The sequence below is a fragment of the Pinus tabuliformis genome, chromosome 2_2, assembly GCF_031772625.1.
Source record: "Pinus tabuliformis cultivar Carrire ecotype Pingquan chromosome 2_2, CPIR1, whole genome shotgun sequence".
In the NCBI taxonomy this organism is placed as follows: domain Eukaryota; kingdom Viridiplantae; phylum Streptophyta; class Pinopsida; order Pinales; family Pinaceae; genus Pinus; species Pinus tabuliformis.
The window spans coordinates 996,934,174-996,952,274 of NC_142300.1; the positions used below are offsets into that span (position 1 = coordinate 996,934,174).

The following is an 18,101-nucleotide window of genomic DNA, read 5'->3' on the forward strand; positions in this document are numbered from 1 at the left end:
CCGACACGAACACTACAATCGAGCCACAATAACCAACTATTCTTATTGTTATTGAGTAATTTATGTAAATTTCCATCAATCAAATTCTTTACAGGTTTTTAATGCTTTTGATATGTTGTAAGACATACACACATGAATGCATGCGCGTGCACACACACACACACATATAGAATTGTCAAATATGTTTTATTTTATTTTTTTCTTTGAAATTATGTGACAAAAAATTGTTAATGGGTCTTACACGTGGTATTAGAGCCAAATTCAAAATATGGATCCTAAAACCCACCAAAAAAACTTACATCTCATATTAGGATTCTCTTACACTGAAAAATTCTTTTCACTTAATCTACATGACACCATTCCATTTATAAGCATCTCTTGTTATACTATATAAATCATCACAGATTGCCATTTTTTTCATTCAGACACAAATATTTTCAGAATACCCCATGATTTATTTTTATCGTCACCACATTATCTAAGTACAATCAGTTTCCTTTTATGAACAAACTCAATGTATTCTTGAATGGGTGGAAGGCCATGTGTTGATGGTTCAACAACTTGGCGTCTAATAATATACACAATAAATATAAAACCAATGATTGTTCTTTTTGATTTTTTCTTCATCATATATCAAAAGTGAGTAAACGAATCCACTCCCAACTATGATGTAAGAGGAGCTTGAATTTCACTCCCTCTTGTTGTTAGAAAAATGAAAGAGAGTAGAGAGAGATTATACACAATACAAATCACTCACTGTGATATCTTTATTGATCACAATATTTACAAATATATAGGACATTAATCACTGGCTTTGACACATCTAGATCATGCCTACAACTCATACATAGGAAACAACAAAATCTAGATTGGCACTTGGGAACTCACAATGACAACTCATGATAACACATAGAATCATTACTTCCAATACCCTCCCTTAATACTTACATGAAAACATTAAAAACACATATTACAACAACAAGGATAATCTATGTCTTCCACGATAAGAGTCGTCAAGTAAGTAACCATCCTATGGACCAACCACCATCTGTCAAATATTTCACTTTCAGTTATCTGCTAGTTGCTAGGGTGGAGGTATGGATACTAAATGTGTTCAAAAGTTGATCAAACAACTTGACCTCACTAACAAACAAAAATTGAAGTTTCGAACATTGGGGCTTCCAGTTTAAGAATCACCAACCCTTTTCATAACCAATAAAAACATACAAGAATTGATGTTGCAAACACCGGGGCTTCTAGTTTAAGAACCATCAACCCTTTTTATAACCAATAGAAACACACAATCACCAACCACCAAAACATACAGAGACAGAATCAATCACTGCCCTTTATTGATATGTGCAAATGAGAACACATATAATAATAATAACTTTAAATATTGGTATTTTCCATCAGATCTGTTGCATTTAGATCTCGATCTATGGATAAAAAATATCATGATATTTTATTAGTTCAGATCTAGAATGAGAAATGCTAACATTCCACCTGCATGCCACAACTTTACATCTTGCACCATCTAATAATCTCGAGAACCACCATTTAAAACATGTAGACATTGCTCTCAATTGTAGATCCACACTATATCAAACCAAATATATGTTGATCCAACTTCTTCACAAGCAGATCTCCTATTCTTTTACAAAGATTTTTCCACAATGGAGCTTCACACAATACCAACAACACTGGATCTTCATAATTCTCCTTTGCATGCAACGATCCACAATTCACCCACAAATCAAATATTCACACAAAAGACTCACACAAACAATCAATCAAACACTCTATTAAAATAATCTATGTACAAAGGAGTATCATGGCTAAAATTGCATGATCTTAGCCCCTCTCGTGAGAGAGTTAGGGCTCAACCAACTACGATACCATGTTAGAAAAATGAAAGAGAGCAGAGAGAGATTATACACAATACAAAACACTCACTGTGATATCTGTACTGATAACAATAGTTACAAATATATATGATATTACTCACTGACTTCGACACATCTAGATCACGACTACAACTCATACGTAGGAAACAACAACATCTAGATTGATGTTTGGGAACTCGCAATGAAAACTCATGACAAAACATGGAAGCATTACTTCCAATAGTTGTAAGAGGAGCCTGAATGTCTTTAGAGGAGAGGACTCCGATGTTGCCGAAAAAGATTGGTCAAAAGAGATTCTAAAATGTTGTTAAAAAGAGTTGGTAGAGAGCAGGATTGTATGAGACAGATTATCATAATTATCTTTCACCCATACTCCTTTCCATTTATAAACAATGTAATTTTTACAATTAAATTTTACATGTTTAAACCTTATATATATATATATATATATATATATATATATATATATATATATATATATATATATATATATATATATATATATATATATATATAATTTCCCAAAAAGGACGATAATTGTGACTGGATTAACTTTTTAGAGTCACAAGGAACAATGTAATTATAAAAAGTTTTTTCTTATTTTTATTACATTTCCTGTTTTTATTATTAGATTTGATAATATACTTTATTTTATTTTATTTCAATTTTTTATATTGTGATTTTTTTTTAATGTTGCTTGAATTTAGAAATGAATTTAATATTTTAAAAAAAAAAAATTTAAGATAAGAATTTTGTAAATTATATAGCTAAATTTTACAACTTTAAGGAATTCTAAGTAAAATTAAAACAAATTGACCAAATAATTTGTTTTAAAAAAGTAAAAAAACATCTCATAATTAAATTTTACTTTTGCTAAAATGACATCACCAGTTAAAAGAAATTGTATTAATTACAGAAATGGATGACGGGCCATAATCACCAAGTGTGCTCTTTGAGGCAAATAAATCAAGGGATAAACTTACCCACTCCTTTATAGGTATATATATATATATATATATATATATATATATATATATATATATACTGGAAAGAAGTCTTACTTGCTTCATGTTAGATTAAGTGTTTGGTGACATGCCCACTCTGTGTGTAGCAGATTGTCCCAATGTGTGGTGTCAGATTAGGTGTAATGCCTTCACTACCTAAAGACTTTAATCATTAAAAATGCATGGGAAAAAGTGTCTCTTTGTGGGACGATGGGGTGGTTGTCTCACTGAGATGTTATCCCCTCCACTCGGTTTCAAATCCGATGTGGGAAATCATGCCCCATCATAGTAAGGATAGGCGTCCTGTTGGAGTTTGGGATCCCAACCCCAATTTCCGGTGGTTTCTGAATGTCTCGGTTCTAGGTTGAACTATGAATTTATGATATATGTGGCTTGCAGGTTGTTACATATATCTAGGGAGGTTGCTAGTTCCCCGTTAACCATTTAACCTTTTAAAAAAAGGCATGGAAAGAAGTGGTGGAATTCTGTAAATCTGAGGAAATGAAAATTTGCATTATGTAATTGTGAATCTGTATTTTCCATATTTTTCCTCTTTTTATATCATTACCATCTAAGACAAACATCCACCTAAGAGGGATCGATTTCTCAATAGAATGAGCACGTTGTTGTAGCGGATACAACCATCCTCCAAAATTTTGCCTTAATTTCGTTTTGGAGCCTCCCTAGCAACCATCCTTAGTAGCATATCTTGCATTGTCCAAGTACATAGGCTTCAACTAAGTTTTAGTGGCCTGCCAGCCTATGCATGTCAACTTGTTTTCCTCCCACTCGCGGGCTGACATTCCAAACTTAGTCATTTTTTTGGCTGAGGTGCTCACCTAGAAATTACGGAATTCAGGAAGGGAACCAGCCTTCCCTCCAGAAATTATGAAATCCTACTAGGCTGCCTACTAGGCTCTAGAAATGCGCAATCCATCTAGGCAACATTCCCTTTGAAAAATGCGCAATTCAGCCCAACACTGGGCTTCAACTAAAAAATTGTGCAATTCTTACTGATAGCCAGGGTTTTAGTCCAGGAATTGCGCAATGCAAGAGGGACAACCAGTCTTGCTCAGCCTAGAATTTGCACAATTGTTTTTCCGAGGCTTGCAAGTTGTTGCATGTTTTTTTCAGGTTGACCAGTTCCCCCTAGGACTAAGCAATCCTGATTTGCATGCATGGGCTGCTTTTCCTGAAAAAGGAAAAAGAAAAAAGAAAAAAGCATCCATAGATTTTAGGGATATATTTTTAGCAGCTGGAGGTTACATGCAAAGATCGTTTTTGAAACTTCTCACCAAGTGTCATTTTTCCTAGATTTGTGGCATGTGCGTCATAAGCCTCATCCTTATCAAACTTATTTATTCGACACTGCAAAGCTCATTCCTCACATCGATCTTGGAGCTCTGACATCCCACATCGCATCTAGGAGTCTTTGGCACATTTAACTCTACTTTTTCTCGGTAAGTCTGTTTTTCATGTGTTTTGCTACTTTTCTGTCGCTTTTTCTATTTTCTTTGTACGAATGTTGTTTGCTTGGTTTTGTTGAATGCCTAATGTGGCTTTAATGCATGTTATTTTGTAGAAGAAATGTTTCAAGTTTTTCATTGCATCTCACTATTGTCGCATGCATGACATTGTTTCTGCACTTACGGTCATCGTTGCAGTGACTCGCTTCACACACATGCATGTTTCCTAATTTTCTAAATCCTGTGCTCACTGTTTGCATCCATGATCACTCACTCTCTTTTACACTCATCTTCACCATGCATTCAGAACTTTTCATGTTTTCAGTCGCCCGTCGATAGGCCTTGGCCCTGACCTTGCCTTGCCCAGCTAGCAATGCACATTTATGAGAGTGAAGGCTCTGCCTTCCCTCTAGAAAATGCGCAAATCTGGCCCAGCACTGGCCTCCAAGCTTTCTTTGCACAATTCTGGGAGACATTGCCATGCTAGCCCCAGAAATTGTGCAATGTAGTTTGTTGGGTTTACATGTCATTGATTTCGCAGTTTTAGTCCTTAGCAGGCTAGGATGGAAAGTGTGGTGTGCAGTTCCAACAGTCAGTCATCCTCCTAACAACACGGATTGTGCCTTGTGCAGTTTTGGCAGTCAGTCTCCCAGCCTCCCAGTGAAAATTGTGCAATCTTCTAAGTCAGTCACCCGGGTATGTTGCATGTCAGTCCTCAAAGTTGTTTTGGTTTTCAACTAACAAATTTCTTGCCATGAGTGTTGCTATGTCTCCAGGTATCACAGGTGTTCATCCGTCTCTCAGCACTACAGGTACAATGGCCTCCAAGAGAGTAGGGTCAAAGGACACCGTCGAAAGTGCAACTGGAGATGCAGTTGAGCAAGTGTCTATGAGCTTGCCTATCTACAAAGACACTAAGTTGTTCATAGACAAGGATATCAAGATGAAATGGTAGGACATCAATGACACCTTCTCAGGCACATTTGAGGAAAATCTGGAAGACCGTAGGGTCTATGTCAACATTCACAAGTCTCGTTTGTACCAGATTGCATGCAGGTATCCCACATTTCCATGTGTGGACATGATCCACTGGATTGTCTCACATACTAATCCTGAGACAATGGTGTTGAGCAGTGCCAGTGGAACACAACTTGCTACCTTCAGGGCGAAGGACTTTTAGGAGATGTATCACTTGCCACAGTCAGTGATCACAATGGAGAAACCCTTGAGCAGACCCAACAACAGTGCAAACTTAAGAGATATCTTGAAGAGTTGGGCAAAAGAGCCAGCCAAGTTTAGGACAACACCCAACCAGGTTTACAAGACGAAGATACTACAGAAGGCATATCAGTACTTGGTCATCTTTGCATGCCACTTATATGGCCAAGAGAGCACAGAGACCTTTCTGCAGAGTTGGGTGATTGTGTTGGACCAACTCACCAGCAAAGGAAGACCTTTCAACTAGTTCGACATGTTGGATCTCAGGTTGAAGGAATAGGTGACAAAAGCCCGACATCCACCCAAGGGCCAACAAGCAAAGATATACATGTTCGCTTACATACTAGTTGCAATCTATGCCCATTAGCAATTCACATGCTTGGGTTGGGCATGGACACCTTCGAAAACCTCTATGCACACTTATTACAAATTGTTCTCCGAATGCAGCTTCTGTGGAGTTATCATACAATTTTCAGACCACTTTGCCACCCCGGTGTACGAAATGATATTTGAGAAGGATCCACCTTGCATGTCGTAGGTGACAATGGAGGCATTGATCGACATAACATATTGGTATGCCTCACCCCTTGGCACCTTCATACGTATGTACATCATGGAGAAGGCCCCACATGTTTTACCAAAGTTTTCCATGGGCAATCTTGTCATGCAAGAGGTGTTATATCACATCTCGATAGGGTTTTCAGTGAGACTGCACAGGAAGAAGAAGGCACCTTGGCCAGCTATTCCTTTGCGGAGCAGGTTGTATGAAATACGAAATCTCAAGCATGCTAAGGTCGAGACGAAGGAGTTCAAGAGATTTACCTTCGACACCAGAAGTTTCAATCCGTATGACTAGAATTTCTTGGTGAAGGAGCACTGTGCGAGAGTGAAATTTCCTTGGATCCACAGGGCGTGTCATTAGCCTGAGGAAGACCCATGGAGATACTACTATCACTTATCTACGCTCAATGAACCGGTTGGCACAGCTACAGAGTGGTTAGCAAAGCAGAGGGAAGCAGTATCTCAGAGAGCAGCATCATGAGCAGCAGCAAAGGGTAGTAGAACTTCTCGTGATAAAGGCAAGAGAAAGGTTGTTGACAGTCTAGAGGTAGAACAAAGTTACAAGCTCAAAGAATATCCACTTGTGTTGAAAGCAGCTTTTGAGATTGAGGCTAAGAGGCGACAACGCAATAAGAGGATTGCGCAAAGGCTAAGAGGGAAATAAAGGATGGAGGAAACATAAAAGGAGTTGTAGGAGTTGAAGCGAAAACTCTGGGAAGAATAAGAGTTGCGTAGAAGAGAGAAGGAATCACAACAAAAACATGTACATCAGGAGGCACAACATGCACAAATTGATGAAACTGTGCCCATACAGGTTATAGACTCATATGAGCAACTGGCACGGAGTAGACAGGGAGAGCAGTCTCTGGAGTCGGACTTAGCTCAAGAGATTGAACATATGATAGAGCAGATGGACATGAATATGGTTCAGCCAGAATCAGATCAAGATATTGACCTCATGCCTCAGAACCAAGAGGTCACCCCAATGACTTCACCAGATCCGGAAGCAAAGAAATTCCCAATCGATCAAGGAGACATAGAGATCCTTAGAGACAATCCGGAGGCGGAGATGCACAACATATATTTCGACGAGTCACAACACAGAGTTGTGCAGTCGTGTAGACTACCCACTCTGGATGTTCACACATCTCCTGCGTAGTTTGAAGAATGAGTGATCATAATCTGATGTGCGCAAGCATCCAACAACATTGGCCGATGCTACCAGAGCATATGTCGAAGCCACTAGCTCGAGTGTTTGATTCTTGATAATTGAGAACGATCGCATGGCTAAGGAGTTACAAACAACCAAGCACGAAGGAGAATATGTTACATCATCCCCCAGAGAAAAGTTGAAGAGAGTGATACTGGTTGAAGTATCGTCCCTCGAGGCAGTCATGCGGATGTTGTATTCCAGATTGTTCACTGTGCGTAAGTGAGTTGTCCATCTCAACGGTTGGTAGCAACGTTGTGCTAGGAGAGCACGCATCTTGTCAAATTTGCACACTGTTGTCAATCGCATGCAAACATGGAAAATGAGATACAAAGGAGCCCTATTGCATTTTCCAAATATGATGAAGCCAAAGGCGGTTGAATTGAAGGCACACATCCACAGTCAGATCCAGAAGTATGAGGAACTCTCGCATCTTATCACTAGTGTGCAGGCTTCACATGCATGTGTGTTCAAAAGCATGGATGTTATTGTGTGCATGCATGCGATCCCATCCATAGGCACACTCACCGAGGTGAAGTCAAAGAACCAAGTCCAACTAGAGATGGACATGTACTTTGATGAGCTGATGCGCGTAGCCACCAACGTAGACTTGGAGATCAACACAAACACTATGCATCAATATGTTGTTGGTCCGGCTGCACTCAAGATTATGATACGCATGTTATCAGACGAGTTGGAAAGAGCTACCAAATCAGTGTACCCGGATGCAACAGAGGCAAGAGTGCGCTTTCAACAGGATGTCACCATTGAGCATGATATTTCAAGTAAAAAATAAATTAGAACTAGAGTCAACTAGAACATCCCACTAACAAATAACCCAACAACTCACATAATATTTATAATATTAAATAGTAGAAAAAACAGACATGTCCAACACAGACTTGGACATGTCTATTATTTATGATTCATTGATTTGGACATGTCTATATTATTTAAGATTCACAGAGTTAGACATGTTTGTATTATTTAGGATCCATGTCTGTATTATTTAGAATTCACAGGCTTGGACATGCCTGTATTATTTAGGATTCACAGACTTGGACATGTCTGTATTATTTCAGATTACATAATATTTGAAGCCCATCTAGTTTCACAGCGTTGGATTCCTTCAAGATGATCAATCTTCGCTTGATGTTGTTGCATAACAACCACATATTCTCAAATGCCAACATTACGACCAAGTTGGCCATGTGAAAGATCAATGTTTTGATATTCATCCTTATGAGTATTGTGGTAAGCACACTCATCATTCAAACATATGTTACAGAAACAAAATTGTTGCAAGAACAAAGATTCACCTTGGACGTATCACTTCTTAGCAATGGTCTCCAGCAACTAAGAAGATATGTCAGTCATACCACATAATTTGTTCTCGAGTACTGATTAGGATTACAACAAAAATTTCTTCATCTTCTCACCTTGTATTTGATAGAGGTGGGCTCGATTTCCAGTTAGCAACTTCGAAGCTTCATCATTCGGAGATTTATCAAGTGAGTCTGAGCCATAACCTGAACCTGCTACCTGAGCATACATCCAGAGACAACCATAACCAGATTCATAGTTTTAACTAGAGATAGAGTAATTCCCCATGAGCATGCCTTTAGCTAGTGGCCTTCCTTAAACCCACAAGTTGAGACCTTCCTTTTTCAGGTTGAGGTTCTTCTTTTCTTTCTACAGGTTGAGACCTCCATTTTTTAGGATGCAGGTCTCCCTTTCCAGGACCTTAGGAACACGTCCTCTCGAGGAATACTTCGACTTCTAGCCAAATTTGGAGTTGTTCCATGAACTACTTTGTGCTTTAGTTCAAGAGTTGGTGGTCAGCCTTAAACCAACAATGGTTGAGACTTTGAGTTCATCCACCTTTTGGTTTGTGGTTTTTTCTTAAACCACCATTTCAGATAGCACATTCAGCCGTTGGATGTCATACATTTTTCCATTTTAGCTTTCTTTTTAGACTCTTATACAAATCCCTTCAGATTAAGGATGTAATTTTAGAAACCTAAGCTGTTAGGTTTATGGTGCATTATTTAATTAATTACTGAATTCTAAGAAACCCTTGAAAGTGAATCCAACCTTTTCAAAATTGTATTTAAATGTATAATATTCTTAATAAAAATTGAATCCATTTTTCCAATTGTCATTCCAACATAACATCTTCTAAAATAAAAACCAGTGTGTGCAGGTGACATCTTTGAATATTATTAAACCAATTAATAACGATCATGAAATCACCGATAATATGTGAGTGATGACATTCTTTTTCAATATGAAATAAAAGAAAAAGCTTAAATCTTAAAATTTCTACATAAATGTTTAAACCCTACTCAACCTCCAAGTAGAGGTACCCCATCTTTGTCACACACACACATATATATATAAAACATTAATAATAATAATTTATATTATTTTATTCCAAAAATCTTTATATTACTTTTAAAATCTTTTCTTAAAAAACTTCCAAAATAATATTTTAAACAATCTTATGTAATTTGAATAAAGTTGCTTCTATTTTACTCTATAATTATTTTGTATTATTTAATTAAAAAATCTTATCTTAAAAAATGGAAGCATTTCCTTTCCTTTTTTTGAAAATAAAAGAAAAATATCTTAATTTGTAAAGAGAAAACAAAAATTATATTCTTAAATATTATTTAAATGTTATATAAAAATATAAAAAATAAAAATTTATAAACACAACAAAAATATTGTAAAATTTAAATTCTTAATTATATTTTAAAATTTTATATATTTTTAAAATCGCATATATAAAACTCTCCTGATCTCATGAATAAAATGAGGCAATAAACCACATTTGTAATACAGCGTAACACAGATAATATTAAAGATGGGCATCGAATAACACATCAAAATGAATAGACCAGTATAAGACTATGAGGCCTACCACCTAAAAATACAAAAATCTTAGAGAAATCCTGTGAACGATTTGGCTTTTCTCCACAACCAACAATATCAATACAAGTAGCTAAACACTTATACAAATTATTTAAAAACAAATAAACTTATCAATAATTTTATACATTGATAAAAACACTAATCCTAAATCATACAATATTAATTTAATAATTAGAATGTTTTACAAATCAAATCACATTATATGTGCTCCTTACCCATTGTCAAATTTAAATATAGGAAAAAATGTATTGCGTTTATATACATTTCTTTGAATAACAACCTCACGTTATGTTTGTTTTTTTGGTGTGGGAAAAATTAAGGTTTTGACGAGTTCGGAAATGAAAAGTAAATTATGTCATTTAACATTATTTTTTTTAATAATATTTTGAATAATATTGTATTTTTTATTCAAAGTAATTAAATAATATTTTGAATTAAGAAATAAAAAATAAAAACTGGTTTAGAAATATTGTAAAATTTAAATATATTTTATTATAATCTATATATTAATTGAAAAAATTAAAAATAATATTTTTTTATAAGTAAAATGTATAATTCAGTTTAATTAATTTTATGTAGTAGCATTTTTGCTATTGGGAAGTCAAGAGTTTAATTTTTTGATTCAGTAGTACCTTTGTTATTGTTATTGAGAAGTTAAGAGTTCAATTCTCTGGACACTTTAGGGGCATGCTCTATGAATCACATAGAAAAAGAAAACGGAAAAGTAAAAGATATGAGATTAAAATTATATGTATTTGAAAACAAATCATCTAGTATTATAGCCTTGACAATCATATTAATAAATATTGGATTTCTTGCAAATAATATTTAATTCTCAAAATTAATTTTTTGTAAATAAATATTCAAAGTTTTTTTGGTCCCTCTGCAATTCTAAAAATGTTCTTGCAGATAATCTTTTCTTCATATACAAAAAATGAGATCATTTCTAGTGTGATTTTATTTAAATAAGAGTGTTGAGTAAACTTTTATTAAGTGATGATGATCAACTTTACTTGTCATAAATAAAAAAAAAATGAGATAATTTCTAGTGTGATTTTATTTAAATAAGAGTGGTGAGTCAACTCATATTAAGTGATGATGATCAACTTTACTTATCATAAATTTTACCATTTAAGTAAAGTCTATTTAGTCCATTTATATAGACCTTTTACATGTCCATATTATTGACAAATGTAAAGAAACTAAATAATGACCAGATTTTTTTTTTTCATTTTTAAGAAAACTATCTCATATAAAGGGTCTAAAGAAACAAAAAGGAGACATTCATCATGGAAGATTTATCCTTACTATTGCCAACCCTCTACGAAACGTTTCTGGAAATATTTGTAACAGTGTCACCTATCTTCTTAGTAACTTGCCAAGTGTCCAATGCCACATCCACTCCGGATGAATCTGTTTATTTGTAAATGTGAGGAGAAGAAATGTTGTCAAAAGCTTGCTTCAAATGTGTAATCTTTTCTAAAAATAGGAACTAGTGTATGTATGTGACATCTCTGAAGAGGACCATGGAATCAACAAAAAATTGTAATTGGCTACATTCTCTTTCAATGGCAAATAAGAAAAGAAGCTCAAGGCTTAGAATTTATGCATAGTTGTTTGAACCCTTACCCAACTCACTCAAGATGTTGAAAGAGTGATTTTCCTAAGAACAATCCCTCCACTAGATCCACCTCAAAGTTACCCCATATCTATATATATAAAATTTACAATAATTATACATTAAACAATAATAATATTAATTTATATTAGTTTATTCCAAAAATATCTTTAAAAAATTGTACATTACCTTTTTATTATTTCTTTTAAAAAATTCTAAAATAATATTTTAAATAATTTTATGTAATTTAAAAAAATACTTGTTATTTTATCTTATAAATATTCATGAGACATTAATAAAATTCATTTATATTATTTTATTTTTAAAAATCTTATTTAAAAAAAAAAGAAAACATTTGCTCTTCTAAAAACCAGGACCATAATTTATGCTCAAAATAGAAAACAGAAATTGTATCTCTTTTATATATATAAAATCTGGCTTCAATGCCAAGAGATGTCATTTCAATCACTCTTCAAGGGAGGCAATAAACAACACTGATAATACAACTCAACACATGACAATATTAAAGGGCAGCATCGAATTAGAATATTTCACAGTGAATCAAAATCTGTTTAACAAAACTTGCAGTTCATGTTTGGTAATTTCTTGAAATTAAACATTAAGTCCTAATATTCAAGAAATTTTGTGAATAATTTGACCTTTCTCCAAGATATACAATATCAATACAAGTGGCCACACACAGAAATTACTTAAAAATATAATCATATCAATGAAAAGTATAAAACTTAAATTTCTTATTATTATTATTATTTAATTTAAGGAAAATGTATATAGTGCAACATATTTCAGGATAAGTTTCATTTATATATATATGAGAAACTTAAATATGAGTGAAGAGGTTATCATTAAATCCTCCCAATTACCTAAAATGCAATTTTTAACAAAATATTCCTCACTTCACATTATAGAGCTACCACTTTCAATACGAATTTTAAAAAATATATTAAATGCTAGATCTTAGATTTTTGTGATATTCCTCACTTTACATTACAGAGCTACTACTACTTCTAATATGAATTTAAAAAAATATTAAATGCTAGATCTTAGACTTTTGTGATATTCTTTACTTCACATTACAAAGTTACCACTTCTAATATAAATTTAAAAAACATTAAATACTAGATTTTAGACTTTTGTGATCCATTTTCAAATAAACAATAAATTACAACCAGAAACATCCCACTAACAAATAACCCAATAATTCACATAATATTTATAATATTAAACACCTAGAAACAAAGCCTTGCAACACAGAGTTGAACAACTCACACAATATTTATAATCTTAAACCATAGAAAACACAAACATGTGCAAGGCAGAGTTGGACATATCTGTATTATTTAGGATTCACAGACTTAGACATGTCTGTGTTTTATTTAGGATTCACAGACTTGGACATGTCCGTATTTTATTTAGGATACCATATATTTACTTAGGAAGCAATTCCATGGCATCCTGTGCGAGGGATAGAATGGGGACGGTGTGCCTGCTCAACCCCTTACTGCCCGAGAAGGCGCTGTAGTATTCCCAGTCCGACGTCGTCTCCATCACTCCTTGCAAGGCCTTCTCTAAATCATTCACCAATTCTGGTCTCTGCTCTAACGCACCTTTGTCCCTCTTCAAAACACCTATCAGGACCTCGATGCTGTACATCCTGACATTGGGAACCATCTTCGATGGATATGGGTGACTCTCAAAAACCTTCACCAGTTTCAACAACATCAATTCTCGGAACTCATGAGTGAAATCCCATTTGGTCATAAACCGTGCAGCCAATCCTATGGCTGCTTCCTGGTACTCGCATGAATGTTTCTCCCTCAATCCTATGGCCACCCGCTTATGCTTATGGTTGCATGAATGTTCTTTCCTCACAAACTTCAGAATCTGATCACAACGCATCACAAAGAAGTTAAGTTAGCTTAGATTTATTTTAAATACTGATTTAATATAAATGTAGAGAAATTCAATTTATAGTATAATTTTTTTTTTATCAAATTATATTATTTAGATATTTTAAAATTTGTATTTTAATCTACATAAACAAAATTTTAACTTTGATAAAAAATAGATACCTTTATTCATCACATCAACATCTAAGCTGAAAGATAAATAACCTTATTCATCACATCAGTATCTAAGCTAGGCTGTAGAATAAGCCTGTGTACTCAATGATTAAATGAAATTATTTTCAGATCATACTGCAAAGCAAGACTTTAATTTTCAAAAGAAAGGCTGAGATTTGAATACAATCTTCTACCTGCTCTGCCAGTGCAGTGATTTCAGTCGGTTTAACGTAATTTGCATCTGCGTATTCAAGCAGATTTCGAAGAATTCTTGCTGCATGAATACCCTTAACGGCGTCGTTCAGCATGGAGATGAGGCTTGCCATTAAATTCGGGTGACGGTCCACCTTAATGCTCATCATTTTTTTACAGTTAGGCTCCGACTCCAGCGAAAGAAGACCCAGGGCTTCTCCTGCCGTCTTCACAAGTTTCTCCTTTTCATCATTATTATTAATTCTCTCCATGAAAAACAAAGAGCAGAGCTTACGCAGAATTCCGCCGGTACGGCCAATTCTTTCACGGCCCTTGTGTTCGTGAGCAAGATTTGTTAACGTCTCGATCGCTAGGATTCGCAGATCATCTCTTTCTGTGCACTGAAGAACGTTTCTGAGATTGCTTATGGCGAAGACAATCCTCAACATCCTTTTCCTCAGGTCCTTCCCGGTCGAGCCTGTAGTGCTGGCCAGAGTTTTCACGATCTGCAGAGCGAGCTCTTCCACCTCAGTTGCGAAGGGGATCTTCTTATCCCTCTCGATTTCCAGTTGGAAGGCGTTGGGTTCGAATTGGAGGTCGCTGGGTTCTAAGTCTGTGAGTGAGATAATTTTAGGAATTAGCCCTCTGCTGATGTTGATTTTATGGCGGTTGGAGCGCTCTTCTGCCAGCTTTTTCACTATGGTCAGCCCCAGCGAAACAAAGCCTCCTTCATTTGAGTCGTTTGAGTACAGCAGAGTGGCTACGGATTCCATCAACCCAGTAATGGCCGTCACCCGAACGCAATGCCGCTTGTTCTCCACCAATTTGGAGATGATCTCTGCAGCCGCTTTTCGAATCTCCTTCTCGTCCACGTTCTTGAAATTCAGCATGTCGATAAGCCTCTCCACCACATCCTTCATGGTTCCGATTGCCCTCAAAGTTCTTTCTGCAAATTGCTCATTTCTCGCAAGGGCGGACAGTACTCGAGCACCCGTCAGCTGCCCGTCCGCGCTGCTGGACTGAAGCAACTCCACGCTGTAGGACACAAATTCCATCTTCGAAGCGTCGAAAATGTTACCTTTGACGCACCGCGAATATGTATCATACAGAAAACGTCTGACAGTGTGGAGCTCAGGCTTGTCGAAGTTGAAGCCATAAGCATTGTTCACCTCCTCCAGCAATTTCTTCGCACTGATCTTCCAGTAGGTCTTCTCCAACAGAAACAGAAACGCTTCGGCCAGAGACAGGGCGTACAAAATTATGACAGCCGATTTCAGATTCATGATATCCTTACCCATTGAACCTACGATGTAGTTATGCCTTAGTAGCCGATAGAGAGACAAACCCACGATTGTCGAAGCGGACAACAATTGCAGGCAGTAGAGAAAACTGACCATTGACATTGAACAACATCTCTTCTGAGAATCATGATGATCAGAATCTTCATCTTCACTGTTTTCTGAGCTCCAGCATCCGAAGATCTTAATTGAGATGGAGTAGCAGGTATTATAGAAGCCGTTACCTACCTGTCTAGCTTCCTCGCTGAGAGTTTCCATGGATTTTAGCGTGTTCTCATGGTGCCACACCACCTCTTGGCTTCGGCTGAAGATCCGAACACCTTCTGTGAACAATATTATAGTGACGCACCAGAAGTCAGCCGTTTTTAAATTTCCTGCAAATCCTCCGAGCACGACGGCGGTTGCCCAGAGGAAGGCCAACTTTCCGAGCCCGCTGGCTACCTTCTCCAGAAAGGCAAGCTTAAAGGCAAACCAAGTTATTTTATTCTCTGGGAATGCCGCGGTGTCTCTGGGCATGACATCCAGAAGTACCTGTGTTTCTGTTACAGGTACAATCTTATGACCGGCTGTGGGATTCTCCATAATATCGCGAAACACAGGAGAGAGGAATTTAATTTGTGCTAATATTTATATGCCGTAGCCTAACTCAACTCAGGATTTTAGGTACAAAGGTTTTAAGCCAATATTTATTGATGCCTTGAAATAACACCCCAAAAAACACCTCAATGCTTTGCAAGGCGAGGAAATGGCAAAGAAATGTATGGAGGGATCCGAACGGTAAGTACAGAGGTGAGGGAAGGAAATTGCAAGGCAATGGCAAAGAAATGTGTGTATTGACTTCTCCAAAGAAATGAGGGGAAATTTCACTTTCGGAGATTAAAGAAATGTGTGTATTGACTGACTTCTCCAAAGAAATGAGGGGAAAATTCAGTTTCGGAGATTAGGAGTACGGGGAGTAGCGTGCTTCCAAGCTTGAGCTGGCAATGGGAAAATTTCAACAAAAAGTTATTGAAATTTTTTTCTACCCATTCCTTTTATCTGTGGGGCCCGGCCCACCACAACTTCATCGAAAGGTCGTTTGATCGGAGTAGCGTGCTTCAAAGCTTGAACTCCCAATGGGAAAATTTCAATAAAGTTATTGAAAACTTTAACCCATGGCCCAACCCACTACAACTTCGTCGAAAGGTCGCTTGTCATCTCCAACCGGAGTACCCGCCGTTGATATGATTGATTTCACTATGGATTTTATTTTCGAAAAAGCACATCGTTGTTTAAAATTTGGTTTTATCTTTCAAGAAAGTTATCGAAAAAATTTCGACGCTTACCTTTCAACTCTTTGGCCTGACCCCACCACTCCCTGGTCGAAAGGTCGGTTGTCATCTCCAACAGGGTTTCTTTATGAGAGTCCCTGTCGTAATAAGGAGAATCAATGTAACACGGTAACTAAATTTTAATTCCAAAAAAAAAATATTAAAAAATATTTCTGAAGAATAATCTAAAATATATCTGGAAGAAAAAAAAAAAAATTCGAAATTTTTAAAACCACTATGGGCCCATTCCAAACCTTACTTGATAGTTTATTCATTGAAAAAACCATACATGATGTCATCATGGTGGTAGATATACTTGTAATATTTGTACTTATTACTGTTTCAAGCATGAATAAATATGCATAAGATCTTTATGGGTAAGTATTTTATACAAAATATTTTATAATGTGATTTCGGTTCATTATGATTATAATTGTACAATATTATTATGATATTTTTAAGGAATACATAATGTTCATCATAAGATAATATTTTTAAAATCATGAAATGATGTTTTAGGAGCTTTTACAAGGAAAGGTTTTTTTATTATTGTTAAAATTTGACCATTAAAAAAAGAATATTATACAATTAGACTAAACTACCATCTCTTTTCCTTATAGGTTCTTCAGTTATTTTGTGTATAGAAATAAGTTATACAAAATGTTTATTCATCATCTTTCCTTGCATCAAGTCATGCATTTTATAGTTTTATGATCATCTTTTCTGGCATCTAAGTCATGCATTTTATAGTTTTATGATGATTTCAAGTAATATGTACAAATTAAATAATAATAATAATAATAAATAGACAAATTTACTTCTTATAAAATGATTTTTTTAATTAAATTAAGATTTGATTGAAAATTATAATTTCACTTAATTAACAAAATTGTTAACTATAAAATATTATATTTAAAAAATTTGGCCATTTTAATTTTTTACTTTATTTTAAAATTGGAAAGAAATATATCTTATTATTTAAAAAAAAAAAAAAAACCTTATCTATTAACTAAAAAAGAAAACCAAACAAATTAAATTTATCTATTTATTAAGACACATTTTTATAATAATAATATCCATTTTTAAGGTCACAGCCAAGCTAGACACCAAATTGGTGTATGGGACCCCCTTCTTTGTGGGACATTTAATTTTTTACTTTATTTTAAAATTGGAAAGAAGTATATCTTATTATTTAAAAAAAAAAATATTATCTATTAACTAAAAAGTAAAACCAAACAAATTAAATTTATCTATTTATTAAGACACATTTTTATAATAATAATAATAATAATATCCATT

At 35.2% G+C, this 18,101-nt stretch overlaps 1 protein-coding gene across 1 annotated transcript; it reads right to left on the reverse strand.

Annotated features, from left to right (window-relative positions):
* Positions 1 to 13,142: 13,142 nt before the first annotated feature.
* On the reverse strand, positions 13,143 to 16,290 carry LOC149196701 (uncharacterized). The gene is made up of 2 exons (XM_089403783.1): positions 14,197 to 16,290; positions 13,143 to 13,823 (listed from the first exon to the last, which is right to left on the reverse strand). The coding sequence occupies exons 1-2, from the start codon at positions 16,072 to 16,074 to the stop codon at positions 13,368 to 13,370; spliced, it is 2,334 nt and encodes a 777-aa protein (XP_089259909.1). The 5' UTR covers positions 16,075 to 16,290; the 3' UTR covers positions 13,143 to 13,367.
* Positions 16,291 to 18,101: the final 1,811 nt, after the last annotated feature.

Bases quoted from the DNA above. Each gene is read 5' to 3' on its own strand.
- LOC149196701 (XM_089403783.1), bottom strand. From the start codon at position 16,074: ATGGAGAATCCCACAGCCGGTCATAAGATTGTACCTGTAACAGAAACA. The intron at 13,824-14,196 runs GTAGAAGATTGT...CGTTGTGATCAG, and splicing joins TCACTGCACTGGCAGAGCAG to ATTCTGAAGTTTGTGAGGAA.